The sequence below is a fragment of the Schistocerca cancellata genome, chromosome 4 (genome assembly GCF_023864275.1).
Source record: "Schistocerca cancellata isolate TAMUIC-IGC-003103 chromosome 4, iqSchCanc2.1, whole genome shotgun sequence".
Lineage (NCBI taxonomy): Eukaryota > Metazoa > Arthropoda > Insecta > Orthoptera > Acrididae > Schistocerca > Schistocerca cancellata.
The window spans coordinates 26814606-26835868 of NC_064629.1; the positions used below are offsets into that span (position 1 = coordinate 26814606).

General features: G+C 38.8%; 1 protein-coding gene across 1 annotated transcript in view; it reads right to left on the minus strand.

The window, feature by feature from the left end:
* Positions 1-21263, minus strand: part of LOC126183325 (annexin A1-like) — a 67454-nt gene that overhangs the window by 45993 nt on the left and 198 nt on the right. The window contains exons 2-3 of the mRNA XM_049925187.1: positions 20404-20517; positions 13917-14007 (exon numbers count right to left, since the gene is read on the minus strand). Of these exons, the coding sequence (XP_049781144.1) occupies positions 13917-14007; positions 20404-20517 (205 nt within the window). The remainder of the gene's footprint in view (positions 1-13916; positions 14008-20403; positions 20518-21263) is intronic.

Sequence of the window (21263 nt, forward strand, 5' to 3'; positions counted from 1 at the left end):
AGAAGCCAAGTTGTACACCTTGCAATTTTAATGATTTCAGCTGTTTCTCAACACCATTGCCATCAACACTTATTTCACTCATTTTTCAGTGGTTCAAGGGTTAAACTGGGGCAATTCTTGTGTAGTTTCAGTTGTAAAGGAATATTTGGAAACAGAGTTATGCATTTCAGCTTTTGCTTAGCTACCCTCAATTTCATTTCCTACATCATCTGTGAGTGACTGCATGCTAACTTTGGTGCCACTAACAGCCTTTACATATGACCATAATTTCTTTGGGTTTTGTCAAAGTTCATTTCACAACATTCTACTCTAGTACCCATTGAAGGCTTCATACATTGCTCTCTTGACAGCCAGCTGCATTTTATTCAGCATATTGTGATCTACAGCTGTATACTTTGTTTTAAACCTATTATACAGTAGTCTCTATTTCTTTAGAAGTTTCTTTTCAAGTTATTTTATACCATGGAGGGTCCCTCCCTTTATGAACTGTTCTGTATGGTATGATGAGACTTACCAAACAAAAGCGCTGGCAGGTCGATAGACACACAAACAAACACAAACATACACACAAAATTCAAGCTTTCGCAACAAACAGTTGCTTCGTCAGGGAAGAGGGAAGGAGAGGGAAAGACGAAAGGATGTGGGTTTTAAGGGAGAGGGTAAGGAGTCATTCCAATCCCGGGAGCGGAAAGACTTACCTTAGGGGTAAAAAAGGACAGGTATACACTCACGCACACACACACATATCCATCCGCACATACACAGACACAAGCAGACATTTGTAACGGCAAAGAGTTTGGGCAGAGATGTCAGTCGAGGCGGAAGTACAGAGGCAAAGATGTTGTTGAAAGACAGGTGAGGTATGAGCGGCGGCAAATTGAAATTAGAAATTAGCGGAGATTGAGGCCTGGCGGATAGTGAGAAGAGAGGATATGCTGAAGGGCAAGTTCCCATCTCCGGAGTTCTGACAGGTTGGTGTTAGTGGGAAGTATCCAGATAACCCGGACGGTGTAACACTGTGCCAAGATGTGCTGGCCGTGCACCAAGGCATGTTTAGCCACAGGGTGATCCTCATTACCAACAAACACTGTCTGCCTGTGTCCATTCATGCAAATGGACAGTTTGTTACTGGTCATTCCCACATAGAAGGCTTCACAGTGTAGGCAGGTCAGTTGGTAAATCACGTGGGTGCTTTCACACGTGGCTCTGCCTTTGATCGTGTACGCCTTCCGGGTTACAGGACTGGAGTAGGTGGTGGTAGGAGGGTGCATGGGACAGGTTTTACACCGGGGGCGGTTACAAGGGTAGGAGCCAGAGGGTAGGGAAGGTGGTTTGGGGATTTCATAGGGATGAACTAAGAGGTTACGAAGGTTAGGTGGACGGCGGAAAGACACTCTTGGTGGAGTGGGGAGGATTTCATGAAGGATGGATCTCATTTCAGGGCAGGATTTGAGGAAGTTGTATCCCTGCTGGAGAGCCACATTCAGAGTCTGATCCAGTCCCGGAAAGTATCCTGTCACAAGTGGGGCACTTTTGGGGTTCTTCTGTGGGAGGTTCCAGGTTTGAGGAGATGAGGAAGTGGCTCTGGTTATTTGCTTCTGTACCAGGTCGGGAGGGTAGTTGCGGGATGCAAAAGCCTCATGTTACACTTTCCACCTTCTAATACCATGTCACCCTCACAACACCTCCACAACGACCCCATTAAGTTTTATTTACATTCCATCCGCAAACATGCCTTCGCCCTAGCCAGATTACACTCCCATATTTTATTTTCTCAGGCTTGTCTGACATTTGGCATCACCCCCAAAGGCCTCACATTTAAAGTTCCCATCTCTGGCTGCAACCTTTCTTTCCATCAGTCCCTATACCAGTTCCAAACTGAGCAATCCATTGCCCTCACCCACCAATCCTTCACCTACACATCAACTCACCTGTCAACTGCTATCCTTAATAAAAGTCCTCAATCTTTCCCTCCCACATCCACACTGGCTGTTCAGAGCATCCTCCTACAGGCCAACCACAAATTAGAACAGCATGCCACCCTCCACCTTAAAAAACTATCCAGTCTCCTGGCTTATATTGTGTGTGTGTTCGTTTGTGTGTCTGTCGACCTGCCAGCACTTTCATTTGGTAAGTCACATCATCTTTGTTTTTAGGTATATTTTTCCTACGTGGAATGTTTCCTTCTATTATAACCATATGTTTCCCTCTATGATATATATATATATTTTTTCACTTGCTTTAGTTGTCATATGTACTTTGGTTATCACTGTTGGTGCAATCATGTCATGGTCATTGACAGCAGTTTTGATGTGGGCATCCTCAAAGAGATCAGGTCTATTTGTTGCCATCTGAAAACATTGTATAATTCAAAGTTAGTGGCTATCTGACACCCTGCAGTTTGAATTGTTCTGCTTTTTTAAATATTTAGGTACTTGTTTTATCTTTCAACTGCTTGTGTTGCTTACTAAGCAATGCATAATGTACTGCAGCAGATAAATCAGTTGTAAAAAATGTCGTCAGAGAAGTACAAGTACAGCTAAATGGGTGGATACCAAGAGACTGTGCAGTGAGTAACTATTGAGTCTGAACCAAAGACATGAGGAAAACAGATGAAAAATATCCTGCATCTGGATGTTTGCCACAGTTCACAATAAACCACCACTCGTCCAAAATGTGAAACTTCATTTTGACCCTACAAACACCACTTCATAATTACAACCACTAGACCAGGAAATAATTCAAAATTTCAGTGCTTTGAACCACAAAGGAGCTGCAGTGATAATGTTGGATTGCATAGAACATCATCAGAGACCCAAAACAAAGGTTTTGCCAGTGATGACTGTGACTGGAGAAGCTACCCCAATGATCATTTTAAAGTATTTCAAGAAATGCAGATTCACAGAACCAGCTGCAACACAGAGAAAGTAGTCTTCTTGATGACTTAAGAAAAAATGTGACATTTGATGATTTGACAAGTTTTTATGATTATGTGGAAGTCTGCAGTGCCCTGACTAATGTTGAAATTTTGGCTGCTCCAGGTGACAAGAATGAAGAGGATAAAACAGAAGCAGAAGATGATGAGACAGAGCTGATCCTATCTGTGATTACCAGAGAGACAAGATGGCACTGGAAGCATTGTATATATACCTCCTTAGAATAAAAATAAATGATGTATTTTTGGCTTTAATCATAACAGAAAATGCATTTTACTAAACAAGCTGGAAGACACTGAAAAGATACAGGTAAATAATTTATTAGCAAAGTAAAAATTAATTAACAAAACATTTCAGTCATTTTCTTTCTTGCCAGATTGTCATATTATGATTAAGAACTTCTTCTAAGGAATAATAACATTTCTGTACCAACATACTTTTGGTAATTTATTTGCACCTTTTGCTCGAAATGTTAAAGTAAATAAAAAACAATAAAACAGGTAAAAAAGCTTTATTTTAAATTGAGCTCTAGTACATATATATACCTCCTGCTCCTCTTTGTAAGGAAAATGAATGTTATTAAAATTTCAGTATTAATTTTTAACTATGTGCACTTAATTTTGATTTTTTCTTGTTTCCACTTTGATCAGTCAGACTTTCAAAGAACTGAACTCTCAATTATTTGAACTATTTTTCAGGATCCTTGAACTCTGAATTATTGAGAATTTACTTTATGTATAAGAAGACTTCAAAAAGTAAGTTACACATTATTATGGCAGGCCACGTAACTTTTATCAAATGATGCACTGCACGGCAAAAGGGCCCAGTTACATAATACTATTTTTCAAGACAGTCATTGAGTCTCTGTAAATAACACTGGGGACATTCTACCAATCATTCAATTCTTTTCTGACAGAAATCTGCTCCTTGGTCATGGAGCTGTTCAAGAACCACTGTGTGAATGTCCTCATTGTGGAAAATCAGTGACTGGTGCAAATCAGTTCCTCGACTGTCTGCACATCATCATCTGTGGTAAATTTTGATGCCCTTCCTTCACAATCAGTATCACTTATGTCTATGCAGCCTTGGTCAAATTGTTACCACTGTGGTGACACGTTAGTCCAAGACTAAATGTGGACTATCTCTTTTGTTGAACTCACATTTACTTTATGTCATTGTTTTTGCTACCAGTGCTGTTTATTTCTGTGAACTGAGTATCCTCATTGTGTGTTGCATGCATTCTTCCAGTAAATTAATAAAGTGTGTGTAATTAATACTGTTCACACTTTAATGTGGATCAACATTCCCATGAATGGTGGCCCAATAAATGCCACGGCAAATGACAAAAACATCAGACAAGAGGATAATACCATGCACGCCACATTGTTAGGACAGTTGTTCAGTAATATGAGGGAAGTGACTACTGTTCCACAAGTGCCAATAAATTTTGGAAAAGTGCCAGGCATTTCATGTGATTTTCAGCTCACAGACTATTTGGTAATAAGCTATATTGCATCTTCCACACCACAAGAAAAATTCTTCACTCCACCATACATACCACATCAACTGGACCTGTGGTTCTGGCTTTTGGAACTTTCACTTGATTTCTATGGTATTAATGATGCCTGACCTTAAATGTTTTAGACATTCAAATCTTGTTGTTATTTGCTGACATTTTGCAGATACATTGTGTTTAATTGAATGTGTAAACTGACAGAACTTTGAATTAGGAAAGTTGTTACAAGTCAAGTTATCAGCAAAATATCATCTTCTGCCTTCTTGTGCCATCTTCAATCACTTGTGACAGAACCTGAAGTGTCAGAGATATCACTAAAATAGGTGTGATTTAATTATCTGCCTTTTGTAGTGAAAAATGCTGTGGTTTCATGTAATACCACCATTTTACTTATTGCTGTCCAGATACGTACTGAAATTACAATGAAATTCAGACCATTAGCTGCTTACAGGCATTGATAAATATCAACGGACACAGTTGAAAATGTGTGTTCTGACCGGAACTCGAACCCAGGATCTCCTGCTTACATGGCAAATGCTCTATCTGACTGAGCCATTGAGGAAACAGAGAATAGTGTGACTGCAGAGATTTATCTCTATCACACTCCCTGTGATACTCACATTTGTAGTGCCCCTGCCCACTATACTCATTACTCGTGGCAGCCAATCTACTGATTCCCAAAGAGTTTGAGCAATGTGAGTGCATCCACACTGGAGAAGATCATTGACTGGTAAGCCTTATTTATATGAAGATGGTACCTGTTCTTTTGGAGATGGATCCTTTGTACAATAAATTGTACTGATGTGGAATGGGTCATTTTACATTCACATCACAAATTAATTTGTAAATATGGCTTCATGCTGAACATTTATAAGTGTCTTTTTTTTCATGTAGGTGAAAGTTAGTAATTGCTAACCATCATCTTTACACATTACAATAACAGAAATTCTTCAACAGAATAGAAGGAGTTGTGAAGGACAAACTTTTTCAGTTTGTTTTCAAACTTTACTTTGCTGTCTGTCAGACATTTTGTATTCCTGAGTAAGTGATGGAAAATTTTTAGTTGCATCATTGAGCACCACCTACCATGCTAAAGACAACCTTAACATGGAACTATCTAACTAACTAACTAACTATGCATGAGCACTTCGGCCAGCTCATAACAAATCTTATGTGCTGTGAGAGAGAGGAGAGTACAAGCATCCAGGGTAAATTCATCTTTATTGAAATGTAAGATTTCATGGTTTGTTATAGTTGCACTTGAATTGAAATGAGGCCTATTGTGATAGATAAGGCTTCTTCTGCTATGTTGTAATAATGGGCCATTTGCTTGCAAAAGATTGTGTCACAATTTTAAATAAGCTAAACAATTTCAGTGTAGCTTCAATTTTCTGTAGAACAAATAGTACCCATGAAGGCTCATGCATACTTGTAAATAACTCTTGAGAAAACAAAGTGAAAGATGATTTCAATTTTCTAAATGAAGAAGGTGTATTTGAAAACTGCTCAGTTGAATTAGAAAAACAAAATATTGTCATTATATCAATAAACAGAATTTCAGGTATAGCAGTAACAAAATTATTTTTACCAAAGTTAATGGGTCTTTTACAGAAAGTCAGTAATGACAAAAAGAAAAGTGTTTTAATAGCCACTGATTTCAATATAAATTTATCAAATGAAACCAGTGATTCGATGCAGTTTATGGGCCTAATCCAAAAATTTGTGTTCAAGGCAAACTTCATGGAATTCACAAGAACAAATGACAGTATACACTCCTGGAAATGGAAAAAAGAACACATTGACACCGGTGTGTCAGACCCACCATACTTGCTCCAGACACTGCGAGAGGGCTGCACAAGCAATGATCACACGCACGGCACAGCGGACACACCAGGAACCGTGGTGTTGGCCGTCGAATGGCGCTAGCTGCACAGCATTTGTGCACCGCCGCCGTCAGTGTCAGCCAGTTTGCCGTGGCATACGGAGCTCCATCGCAGTCTTTAACACTGGTAGCATGCCGCGACAGCGTGGACGTGAACCGTATGTGCAGTTGACGGACTTTGAGCGAGGGCGTATAGTGGGCATGCGGGAGGCCGGGTGGATGTACCGCCGAATTGCTCAACACGTGGGGCATGAGGTCTCCACAGTACATCGATGTTGTCACCAGTGGTCGGCGGAAGGTGCACGTGCCCGTCGACCTGGGACCGGACCGCAGCGACACACGGATGCACGCCAAGACCGTAGGATCCTACGCAGTGCCGTAGGGGACCGCACCGCCACTTCCCAGCAAATTAGAGACACTGTTGCTCCTGGGGTATCGGCGAGGACCATTCACAACCGTCTCCATGAAGCTGGGCTACGGTCCCGCACACCGTTAGGCCGTCTTCCGCTCACGCCCCAACATCGTGCAGCCTGCCTCCAGTGGTGTCGCGACAGGCGTGAATGGAGGGACGAATGGAGACATGTCGTCTTCAGCGATGAGAGTCGCTTCTGCCTTGGTGCCAATGATGGTCGTATGCGTGTTTGGCGCCGTGCAGGTGAGCACCACAATCAGGACTGCATACGACCGAGGCACACAGGGCCAACACCCGGCATCATGGTGTGGGGAGCGATCTCCTACACTGGCCGTACACCACTGGTGATCGTCGAGGGGACACTGAATAGTGCACGGTACATCCAAACCGTCATCGAACCCATCGTTCTACCATTCCTAGACCGGCAAAGGAACTTGCTGTTCCAACAGGACAATGCACGTCCGCATGTATCCCGTGCCACCCAATGTGCTCTAGAAGGTGTAAGTCAACTACCCTGGCCAGCAAGATCTCCGGATCTGTCCCCCATTGAGCATGTTTGGGACTGGATGAAGCGTCGTCTCACGTGGTCTGCACGTCCAGCACGAACGCTGGTCCAACTGAGGCGCCAGGTGGAAATGGCATGGCAAGCCGTTCCACAGGACTACATCCAGCATCTCTACGATCGTCTCCATGGGAGAATAGCAGCCTGCATTGCTGCGAAAGGTGGATATACACTGTACTAGTGCCGACATTGTGCATGCTCTGTTGCCTGTGTCTATGTGCCTGTGGTTCTGTCAGTGTGATCATGTGATGTATCTGACCCCAGGAATGTGTCAATAAAGTTTCCCCTTCCTGGGACAATGAATTCACAGTGTTCTTATTTCAATTTCCAGGAGTGTAGAAACCTGTACTGATAATATTCTAACAAATTATAAATCCAATGATGCAAGGAAGCTATGTGTAGATTTAGGTCTTTCAGACCATTCAGTTTTGTTTATTGAAATGACTAATACAAATGAACAAAGTACTAGAAAAACTTACAGCAAAAGACATTTTACTGTCAAAAACTTAAAATTCTTCTGCTCTAAGTTAGAAGAGGTGGAGTAGCAAGTTGAAGATGAGATTCTAATCTGTACATTTTAACATATTTTTTGATTAATTTTTACATGTATTTAGTGAAATATTTTCACTCAGAGTACACCAGACAAAAGTGTCTAATAAGCTAAATTAGATCACTGTTGGAATAAAAATATCTAATGAAAAAAAGACAATTCCACAAGGAACTGAAATACAACAAAGACCCTATTTTCATTCAGTATGTTAAACAGTATAAAAGCGTATGTAAGAGGGTATGATAGCAGCAACAGAAATGGTTAATAATAAATACATCTGGGCTCATGGAAGCAAATCAAAGGCAGTATGGTCCATCGTAAAATCAGAACTGGGGATTACAACTGACAGCAAAGATACTTCCAAAATTAAATGGGGAGCAAAATTGTAACAAACATGGCTCAGCATCAGAGTCATTAAACACTTTTCTTTATAAATGTATCAAAATCAGATATAAGTGCATTTTAGACACAAGGCAGAAGAACACTTTAACAAATTCGAGAACATTTCTGTTAAATATGAAGAGAAATCTATATTGCAGCTAAAAAACAAAAACTCTGCTGGATGGGACAGCGTACCTACCAAAGTAGTTAAAGCAGCTGCCAGGATAATAGCTCACCCTGTTTGCTCAATAATTAATAAATCAGTAGAAGGAGGCCACTTTCCAGATATCCTAAAGTATGCAGAGGTAAACTCTTTGTTTAAAAAAGGCTCAGGAGAAGATATGGGGAACTACCACCCAATCTCTATTCTTGCAATTTTGTAAAAAATATTTGAAAAAGTGATGGAAACACAAATTAAAAAAAACTATAGAGAAATCAACATAATTTCAGATAATTGAAATGGCTTTTAAAAGGGCAAGAGTACCATAGAGACAATTAATGAGTTTATGAAAAAAATCAGATCCCCCTTAAACAAGTCGAGAAAGCATTTGATTGTGGAAACCATCACTTGCTCCTGTATAAAATAGAAAGATACAGAATTGAGGGCTGTGCTTTAGAGTGGTTTAGGTCATACCTCATGAACAGAAAACAAATGGTAGTTAGATCCTCAAGTAAGGCAAATTTCTTTTCTGAATGGGTGATTATTTCTCAAGGCTTTCCACAAGGCTCAATTCTGGGTCCAATTTTGTTATTACTTTACATAAATGACCTAACCCTGAGCGTAAATTCACACTCAGTTTTATTCATCGAGGATGCTTCTGCCCTTGTTGAAAGCAATGACCCCAAACAAATTCCTTTAACTTTCTCAAAACTATTATACAGTTTGGAAAATTGGTTCCAGCTAAATGGGCTAAAATTTAATACTGGGAAAACGCTTTTGCTGCAGTTTAAAACTAAAAACTCTAAGGTAAAAGAATTCCACATTAGTCATGGAAATCAAGAACTGAGATAAGCAGACTGTGTTAAATTTTTAGGCATGCATGTGGACCAAATCTATCCTGGTCTGCACACATAAAGTATTTTGCAAGTAAATTAAACAGCCTGACATTTGCAATGGAGATTCTGTCATATTCAACTAACATGGAGACAAGAAAAATAGTTTACCACAGCTACTTTGATTCAGTTATAAGGTATGGCATTATTTTTTGAGGAGGCACAAGCAAAATGACAAGAATCTTAAAATTGCAAAATTCAATTGTTGGACATATGTCTAATGCAAAACCAAAAGTATCCTGTCACCCATTGTTAAGAAATTTAAAAATATTAACTGCTCCATGTTTGTACAGTTACGAACTGATTATTTTTGTACACAGTAATGCCAAGTTATTCATAGACAATAACTTTAAACAGCAATACAGTACTAGGAACAAGGAGAATTTCATTCTTCCCACTCATAGATTAAAGCTGTTTGCACAAACCTCAGAATACATGGGCCTGGAAATTTACATTCTAAAAAAGAAACAAATCCTCAGCATGGAGATGGGGCAACTAAAACAAAAACTATGGCAGTTGGTGGTACAGAAATGTTATTATTCCTTAGAAGAAGTTCTTAATTATAATATGAAAATCTGGCAAGAAAGCAAGTGACTGAAATGTTTTGTTAATTAAGCTTAGGAGTTTTACATCTAATAAATAAATGCAATAATTATTCTTTCTTTTTACAGTAATACTGTTGTTAGGATAGACAGAGTCTCTGTATATTATAAATTAATAATTATTGTTTCTGTAATACACAAAAACTGTAATTGCGGTATTGTCGAGTCCCCTGTACATTAACTCTTGTGATTTAATTCTGAATATTATGGGACAGTAAAAATTCTGATTCTGACAGAAATCACCATTTACTGTTCAGTACATTATTTCACCAAAGAGTCATGTAGTCTACTGTGTGACAGCACAAGTGAACATTGTCAGTAAAAGATGGCAAACATTGTATAGTGCAAGATAAAATTTTTACCCTAGCATGGAAACATTGTAGAGTTTGGCTGAATTTGAAAAGTAGTTGAAAGTAGGTAGTTCAAAGCATATCAACCCTTGCTTCTTGCCTAAATGAATATGTATTAAATCCATATATTAAAACTACTGTTAAGTATATTATTTCATCGAAGTGTCATGTAGTTCACACTGTACAGTGTCATCGCATAGCTGGTAAAATACTGGTCTGTGATTGGAAGATCTAAGAGAGAGAGAGTGAGTGAGTGTGTGTGTGTGTGTGTGTGTGTGTGTGTGTGTTTGAGAGAAAGAGAGAGAGAGAGAGAGAGAGAGAGAGAGAGAGAGAGAGAGAGAGAGAGAGAGATGTGCATTCAAGGTCTTTGATGATGTCATATACTCAAAGACCATTGATGATGTCATGCATTTGCCCCTGTCCCTGGATTTAGGCAACCCAAAGATCAGTGGACTTATATTTGGTTCAAAACCCTGTCCAACCATACTGTTTGGGTTTCCCTAAAATGCTTAATGTAAATGCCACAGTGTTTCATTTGAAAAGGTGTGGCAGATTTCCTCCATCATCCTTCCTTAACCAGAGTTTGTACTCCATCTCCAGTGACCTTGACGTCAGTGGGATGTTGAACACTATTCTAGCTTTCTTTCCAAAGGTCAGTTTGTAGCAAGAAAGTTCTCTGACTTTCACATTTCACCCAGATTTTTAAACAACTGTTTTTAAAACAAACTCCAAGAATTTGTTTTTAATGTCTGAAACATTAAAGCACAATGGTGAACAAAAATGGTTTGTATATAGATTGGCAGTGCTTTCATCATACATCACTTACTCATGTATACCTGCCATCTTAAGAGATGAATAACACAGAACAGGGTCAATGTGCAGTGTTTTGCCTGTTTTTAATGCAGTTAACTTTACAAATTCAACATTTAACTTTTTCATAAAGGAATGTGTTTTAGCTAGTGACATGTCCTGGCAGCAATAGTTACCAATTTCATTAAATGTGAGAGCTTAGCATGGCAGTAAAGAAGTGCTGAAAATGCAAGCAAGTTGAACTGACCCCTGTTGTATGACATCATACCACAAAAAAATAGAATGAACTGTTTATTCCATTTGCAGATAATTGTCAACAAGGCATAAGATTTATTTATCATTCTGAGACTACTGGTTTTAGAAACAGAAGTAATTACAATGGCATAAAGCTCTAGAGGCATGATTGTAATTACACGGAATCTTTTATGGTGAGGATAGGGACTTAATGTCATGACTTGAGCATTATAACATAGCATTAAAAACTATAAATGAAGTTTCAGTACTCATGAAGGTATGATCAAATTTTTGTGCTCTAATGTAGTATATTTCTGTATGCAGATGGGCAAAAGCTTCACATAATTGAGTTCAAATTTCCAATCGAAGTAACATAACAGAAAGATATAAATAATCTTATTTTGTTGATGACTGTCATTTGAAGACCATAGCTCAGTATAAAATGAAAGTTGATTCTAACAAAGAAGCAAACAGCAAACAGCCACTTTGAATAATGCTATTCATTTACATAAATAGTGCCATTACTGATTTTGAACTGACAGGCTCTTCTTCAGATTCACATTTGGATTATATTTGTTCTTGTTTTATTATATTTGTTTTTGTTTACATTAGTTGTCAGTTGCTTCTGCCATTCTGTTGAAAGTCTCTTGTGGTGGTCATGCAACAAAGTTCTTGCATCATTATGTGGCACTGATGATCGCTTGTGTTCACAAAGCAGTAAAAAATATATAAAACTATTTTTTGATATATAAATATGCCCTTAGTGTGGAGCACCTTGCAAGAACACTGAATGGTTTATGCTGCAATTTCTAAATTTTATAGAATCAGACATTTATTCTGAGTTTATAAAACATGACAACTCAATATATTATTTTAGAATGTATTGTAGAGATATAATCTGAAACTGATTCATAGACAAATTATCATCACATGCAATGCATGTAAGACATCCTAAACCCTTAATGACATAAGTGATTCTGCTTCACTTTTTAAGAAATCAAACAGGGTATGAAATGTGTTGCTTATGTCAAGCAACACTAATAATTGTTATGCATTAACTCAGGAATTACAAAGTCAGCTTACTATAAACTCATACAGTAGAATTACACACATCAAAAACAGTTTTGCATCACCTTGGTTCTGAGAGTTCCGGAACCTGTACAGAAAATTGGAATAGAGATCAACATAGACATCATTTCTGCCCTTTTTATTGCTCATGAGAAACATACGTTGCATGTTGTACCACCATACAGTGAGACCTTCAGAGGTGGTGGTCCATATTGCTATACACACCGCTACCTCTAACACTCAGTAGCACGTGCTCTTGCACTGATGCATGTCTGTATTCATCATGGCATACTATCCACAAGTTCATCAAGGCACTGTTGGTCCAGATTGTTCCACTCAACAGTGATGCAGCGTAGATCCCTCAGAGTGGTTGGTGGGTCACGTCGTCCATAAACAGCCCTTTTCAATCTATCTCAGGCATGTTCGATGGGGTCTGGAGAACATGCTGGCCACTCTAGTTGAGCAATGTCTTTATGCTGAAGGAAGTAATTCACAAGACATGCATGATGGGGGCATGAATTGTCATCCATGAAGATGAATGCCTTGCCAATATGCTCATGGTAAGGTTGCACCTTTGGTCAGAGGATGGCACTCACGTATCATACATCCATTATTGTGCCTTGAATGACCACCAGTGGCGTACATTGGCCCCACATAATTTCTCCACAAAACAGCAGGGAAGCTCTACCTTGCTGCACTCACTGGACAGCGGGTTGCCTCTAAACATGTCCCCGACAATTATCAGGTTGAAGGCATATGCGACACTCATTGGTGAAGGGAACATGATGCCAATCCTGAGCAGTCCATTTGGCATGTTGCTGGGCCTATCTGTACTGCACTGCATGGTGTTGTGGTTGCAAAGATTGACCTCATCATGACAACGGGAGCAAAGTTACGCATCATGCAGCCTATTGCACACAGTTTGAGTCATTATACGATGTCCTGTGGTTGCACAAAAAGCATTATTCGACATGGTGGTGTAGCTGTCAGGGTTCCTCCGAGCCATAATCCATAGGTAGTGGTCATCCACTGCAGTAGTAGCCCTTGGGTGGCCTAAGCGAGGCATGTCATCAACAGTTCCTGTCTCTCTGATCCCCTCCATGTGCGAAAAAAATCGCTTTGGTTCATTCTGAGATGCCTGGACACTTCCCTTGTTGAAAGCCACCCCTGTCACAAAGTAACAATGTGGATGCAATTGAACTGTGGTATTGACTGTCTACGCATGTTTGAACTACAGACAACACGAGCCGAGTACCTCTTACTAGTGGAATAACTGGAACTGATCGGCTGTCAGACCCCCTCCATCTAATAGGCACTGCTCATGCATAGTTGTTTACACCTTTGGGTGGGTTTAGTGACATCTCTGAATAGTCAAAGGGACTATGTCTGTGATACAATATCCATGTTAATGTCTATCTTCAGGTGTTCTGGGAACCGGGGTGATACAAAACTTTTTTTGATGTGTGTATTTTGATATAATATTACTTCTATAGGTCATAAGTTAAATTTCATTTTACAATCTTCAATGGACAATTACAAGAGGAAATGATATATACTTACTCTTGTAGAAAATCTCCTTGATCTTTTGCATGTTATAATTATTCTGCGCACCCAGAAGTTCTATAAAGGTGGCTATATCTGCAAACTTTTTCTGCAAAAAATACACCATACCTCTAGAAACGATATATGTAATTTTGGAATAAAATTTTTATTTAATAAGTAAGAGTCATAGATTAAAATGGCCTGGCTGATACTGTTCAATCTATCTCATGTTGTCCAAATTGATTTCAGTAAATGTAGGTGAGACCAACATTTAATATAAGTTGACAGGATTCCCATTTTGACCTGCTCATATAATGTAAGGTATAGCATGCTAGTTTGTGAGACAGGAAGCTTAGCAAGACCAGGATTAAATCTGTGAGGCACATTAATGGCCATAGCTGATGCACCAGCCACCATGAGTGTGATTTTTAGGCAATTTTTCCATGTTTATTTAAGCAAATGCTGGGCTGGTCCCAACTTTCCACCTCAGAAAGTAAAGTACACAAACACTTAAGATATGATCACACACAGGACAAAGTTTCCACAATTGGCTGGAGGTGGCACACATGATTTCCCTCCCTTAGGTAACTAACAACTGTGGTGACAGGAAAGAGGCTCTGGCCACAAAGTTAAATAAAATAAATTTGCCAAATTCTTGAGTCCAGTGGATCATTTACTAGACACAATTTAAAATAAATAAAAGAAAAACATAGGATTCCCATTTTATTAAGGTTAAAAATGAGAAGTATTCTGATTTTCAAATATTATTACCAAACATGCTCTATTTCTGAATCATGAATTTCAGGAGTCACTTTAGTACTAACAAAAGTGTGGCTGTCTATAGTCTGAACACTGTGAATTTAGCTTTCATATTTATTCCATTATTTATTCATATGTATTCCATTATTACAACAGACAGCTGTGAATTAGCTATTCTATTTGCATACCACATACTCTTTGCCTTCCTGATAACATTTTTAAGCTACTTACAATACTGTTTGTAATGGGCTACTGTAGCTTGATTGTGACTACTTCTAACATTTTGATATAATTCCCGCTTTGTTCTACATGATATCCTTATCCCACAAGTCAGCCACCTGGGCTGCACATCACTGCTAGTACCCCATATAGAATGTTATAATGGAAAGCAACTCTCAAAAAGCATGAGAAATGTGTTAAGGAAAGCATTATATTTATCATCGATGTTATCGGCACTGTAAACATCCTGCCACTCTCGTTCCTTGACAGGGTTTAAAAAACTCTCTATTGCTGTTGGATTAACTTTCCTATGTAGTTTGTAATTAAATATGACCTTGGTTTGAGTAAAAAAGCCTTTTAGTGTTAAAATTTGTGCATCATGGTCTGAAAGGCCACTCACGCTTTTGCTAACGGAATGCCCATCTAGTAATGAAGAATGAATAAAAATATTGTCTATTGTAAACAGGCCAATAAACAGCAATGTATGCATTCCACACTCCCATCCTGCCCTTATTTTTTCATTAACCAGGAGTGCACAGATTGCTCAAAACTCAGGGCAACCTCTCATAATTGCAATAAAAAAGGTCACATTGCTTCTGTTTGTAATGCAAAAATTCGGCACAGTGATCCTGATAGGGACATGGATGTAAAGATTGTATGAGCTATTTCTGTTGCACCAAACAAGATTTTCTGTAAAGTTCTCCACATGCAAGTGGATACAGGAGCTGTGGTAACCTCCTTAAACTCACAAACTTATGTCGACCCTCCACTTCCCTCTGTGTCATGACAATTAATAAATTACAACAGAGTATTCCTATTCTTGGCCAGTTCTCTGTCCCAGTGACCTACAAGTCAGTAGTCCAGTTACTTACATTTCTTGTTGTAGATAACACACATACAGAGAGCGCTTTTGGATTAGATGTTTTTAAGTTGTTTGATTTTGCCACTTTAGATTAAATGAATTTAGTCTCTGAATAAATACCATATACACAGTTGGATTAATTATGTTCTTAGTTTTCCTCTTTGTTCTCTCATGGATTGGGGTGTGCCAATAATTTTCAAATGCACATTACTATGAAACCCTCTTCTCAGCCTTGTTTCTTCTGGGCCCATCGGGTTCCAGTGGCACTCAGGGAACAAGTCAAAGATGAATTAGATTGCCTCATGGAATCCAGCATTCATTGGCCTATTGCATCAAGTGAATGGTCTACCCCCTTAGTTATAGTAAAGTAACCAATGGCCCAATTAAATCTCTGTGGTGGTTTTAAAGTTTCTGTGAATGCACAATCTATAGTGGATAAATACCCCATACCACACACAGACAAACTCTTTGCAAAGCTATAAGTTGGTCAAAATTTCTCAAAAATTGACTTGTCGGATACCTATTTAAAACTCTCTTCAGGTATGGAGTCGCAAAGTATGTTAATTGTCAATACCCCTTTTTGACTGTACGGCAGGGCTACTCCATGGATGCCAGCTAAGGACACTGCTACATCTCCTGTGTCTCCTTCTAGATATCAACCAATGCAGCAGCCACCTTGCTGGGTGTGGCTTTCCGAGCACGTTGTTTTGGACGTCACTCTAAATGGATTCCAGCTGTCATCGCCAGATGCTGGGGGCAACATTCACACAGAGGACAACCTGTGTCCGAGGCACCATTATCAGCTTCGCCTTTGCATGGATGCCCAGGTGCCCACTGATGTTACATCATTGCCTCTGTGTCCATCCACATTGGGTGTCATATCACTTGCTGCTGCCAGTTCTTCACTACCACGTGGGGGATGGCATCCATCCTCAGTGGCCAAACCAGCAGTTCCTCTATTGCTTCTGGCACCATCATCAGGGATTCTGTCACCCATTCCTGGTACCAGTATCATTAGCACCATCACCAGAGCTGATGCCTGAGGTTGGCATGGAACAGCCCCTGCACCTGTGTTACCATATGGTTTGACATGGGAAGGTGGATACACAATGTGTCCATGTCCGAACCACTTCAGACTGTATGCTCCCATTGCAGCCCACTACCTTGGCTGGAGCCCAGTGGATGAAGAGAAGAACATGGATGTCTCAAGAATTCATGATCTCCCTAAGAGAAGAGGAATGCAGTGACACATGTGCATATTTTAAAAAGGTCACGCATGCCTCAGTGATATGTTGCCCACAGAAGGCACCTCAGATTTGTGTGTGTGTGTGTGTGTGTGTGTGTGTGTGCGTGTGTGTGAGAGAGAGAGAGACAGAGAGAGAGAGAGAGAGAGAGAGAGAGAGAGACAGATCACTTGTCAGAGCCCACCATGGGCCCCAGTCTATTTAAGGCTTACTGAGCTATGCTCGGCATCAGTTCTTTATGTGCATTGCTACGGTTCTTTGTGTATGTAATTGGTTCCTGCTGACTGTTACTTAAGTACTGCGTTCAAGTTATTATGCTTCCATGGAATAAAGTTGTGTTTAGACTGCTGGTCATGTTGCACTTATTCCTAATTACAATACATGCTCAGCCAACTCCAGTGGCAGATGCTACAAGAAAGCTCATTGCTCATAATGGAGTTTACAGAGGAAATTCTGAAAGCATGTGTTAAAAGAAGAACCAGGAAACACATTACTTTCTCCCACATATATCTCATGAAGTAACATAGATTTATATGTTATATTTATTATATATTTATATATATTTATATGTCCAGTCACATTAACTAGACCACCTGCCAAAAGCTTCAATAACCATCTTTTACAGTGCAGACAAGCAGCAAGGTTGAGTATCCATGGCACAAACACCTTGATTGAGGTGGTCTCACAGGTTTTCAACAGAGTTTAAATCCAGGGAGTCTGGTGGCCAGGGGAATATGCTAATCCCATCACTGTGCTCTTCAAACCATACACATAAACTGCAAGCTGTGTGATACATTGCTTTTTCCTGCTGGTAGATGCCATAATGCTGAGAACAAAACGAACTGCTTGCAAGTTAGTTAGTTACACAATTACACGTTCCATGATCCACGGATGATTTTGTATGATAGATCATAATGATGTGGAACAAGTCATGTTGGAGTGGACATTGTCTCCAAGGATAAATGCATACTTGAGTTAATCCATTGTTTCCTCCAGAATGATGAGATCATGCAGGGAATGCCACAAAAATGTCCACCATACCATAATGCTTCCTTCTCTTGCCTGAACCCTTTCGACAATTGTTGCACGGCTGTACACACAAATGGCCATCCGTCTGATAGAACATAAAACACGATTCGTCTGAAAAGGCCACACACTGCCACTCAGTGGATGCCCAGTTGTGGTACTGGGATGTAAATTTCAGCCTTCATTGCTGAGAAACAGCAGTCAGCATGAGTGCATGAACCAGGCACTTTCTGTGAAGGTCCATATGCAACAATGTTCACTGAACAGTCATTAAGGAGACACTGTTGACAGCCCTTGGCCCCTCTGTCCTGTTGGTTGCTCAGAAATTGAAACACTGTTCACCTGTACATATCTCTGCAGTCATCATGCACCTCTGTCATCTATGGCTTGTGGTGCGCCACAATTGCCTCAGCACCAGTTTTGGATAATGTCATTTTGGCATGCGTGGTGTACTTTAACCATGGTGGCACACAAAAAACTTAGCCATTTCAGAAATTCTTGCATCCTTGGTGCATCATGCCCTTTTGAACACCATATAAATCACTCCGTTTCCACCTTGAGACAATGACTGCACTGTTTTCTGTCCCCCCATCCCCCAAGCTTTATATACCCACCACTTATAGTGCTGCCACCTGCTGTCTGCGAGTGGTTATTGCATATTGATGTTGACCGTAGGTGGTGGTGACATTAACATGACTGGACCATGTATGTTTCTCTACTGGTGACTCTGTGGTGTACTAGCCAATATGTGAGTGATTGAAGAACTATTGTAAACCAAGTCACTGGCATGGAAAGTATTGAGCCTTGCTACAAGCTACATGCAAAGTGCCTTTTTTGTGAACCTCTGTATTAATTGCTGTGGATTTTGGATCTGTGGGTGCACTTAAACACCAGTAATAGTTAAAAGGAAGGAAGATTGGAGTTTAACATCTCATTGACAGCAAGATCCTTATAGATGGATTAATAATAGCAAAAACAATGTAACTTATCAACATTCAGCAGAACAGAGGATTATAATCTCTGGGAAATCACCCCATTGATGTTTTCTGTGGTTTTCAGGTAACTACATGCAAAAGCAACTATGGTTCCTTCAACAGAGCCACATATTATTCATTCCCTTGTCTTATGCAGGAGTGCTTAATCCCTATCTTTGATGATGTTACTGGGATGTGAAATGCTTCTCAGCAATTAAATTTTCCAAAACAGATGTCTTAAATGAATATTTCTTTTCCTCTTTAATATGACATTCATACAATTAAGAAAGTATTCAGAGTATCTGTGAAAATGCTTGGTTTGATTCTTAACAACAAATATAAAGAGAATAAAGATATGCTATAGTACTACTTGTAGACTGTACATTACAATATATCCAAAAGGTTGTGGAAGCAGTAGCAAAATATTATCTTCAGGATATAAAATTGATGCCCAAAATTTAAAAAGAAAAGTGTAACGTAGCAAAAGAAAAACTGAATCACTCAAAAACTTAATGAACAAAGTAAGACTGGCAACATATGAGCTTCAAACTACACTGCATTCTTACACCATAATTCTCAGACTTTATAGCAGCCCTTCATTTAATGTTTTCAGTATTCTAGATTATCTTGATTCTTCCCTTGTATTATTATTATTATTATTATTTTTGCTTCCTTCTTTGTGTGCTTTCATGAGAGTCATCTGTTCTTATCTTCTGCCCTTTTCTTATGTTATTTTGAACCTTGTTACACTTATAATTTCTGTTCTATTTTTAGAGAGCCTTTAATTGTCACTATTGTTCTCTGAAGAAGGCCTTATTCTTTCCTTAAGTGAGACATTAGAGATTTTGACCATCTGGAACTCATGTCTTGCTATTCTCTGGGTACTGAAAACAGTTGATATATCATTTACCATTATCCTGTTTTCTGATTAATTCTTTTGTAGTGACGTTCTCTTTGCTGCTTTACAACACAGTTTTGTTGTGGTATTTTTTCCTCCTAACTGGTAATAAGGAAATATTCGATTAGAAAAATCATGTTTCGTTGTTTATTTTTAATGGTCACTTCTGTATATACTCCTCATTCCATGTGTCTCATTTTGTGTTGATTTAATTAACTATTTTGTTCCTAATTTTTAAAAGCTTTTTACTCAATTATTAAGAAGGCATGGAAAAGCTATTTGGTGATTATTTTGGCAAGTGAAATAGTAGGTTTTTGATATCTATGTTTAATATTTCAGTTGTAATGCTATAATTTAGGGTACATATTATAATGATTTTTCATTCAGTCACATTTATAAATAAAAATTAGCATCTCTTTAAACTCTTAGCTGCCACAGTAATATTTTACAGAAGACAATAACATGATCAAATTAAATTATTATTCAAACTATGGAAAGGTGATAGATACTCAGTCTTTCATACCTTCATTTCACAGTGAATGTTCCTTGCAATAAATTCCCATTTGTCCTGAAGAAGCATAAGTGCTGCATCACACACATAGCCACCTAATTGCTTATTCACATCTGTTTGCAGATGCTGAAAAGCCAATACAGTAGTTGGGATATTGCATCAAGAAATGAGATACAGTTGAGAGACAACAATAGACAATTTTTTTTAATTTTCCTTGCAATAAATATACATATTTCAGCAAACAAACACAGAGAGAAGCTCTCAGGAATATGAAATATATTATAAGAAGGAAATAATTAGCTGAGGGTTTGCAAATTTCACTATGGTAAGGAAAAAAAGCACTGAACTTGTTAAGTTATTTATTTGTGAAAAATTCTTCACTTCTTGGATATGAATGAAAAGAAAATTTATTGGTTATAAAACTATGGAGTTATTTTAGAGAAGTGTTATGAAAGATACCTAAAACGTGCAATTGGTAATATTTCAGTGGCTCATAATACTGACTTCCTTTTATGATGGTGTTAAAACATGTGTATTAGATATAAAACCCATAATAAATTGTTTCTATGATTAAAATGGTGAAATAAGAACAGTAAAACATCATTTTCAATTAGGTTCATTTAATAAAAGAGGTGGTTTTCAGGCACTGTTGATGAGAAAAATGCTATACCTTTTTAAAGATATGCTTATAGCACTTTGAATACAGTTTTCCATTGAGGCAGGTTAAAGCAGTAGTGGGAAGATACAAGGTGTCCTGTTGGTACCATGGGCAGACATCAGTTTCAAAGATACAAACAGCAAAGTGATTTAAAAAAAAATAATATCATAATATCATGGTCAGATGCAGGGGACTGAACTGACTTGCAAGTTTC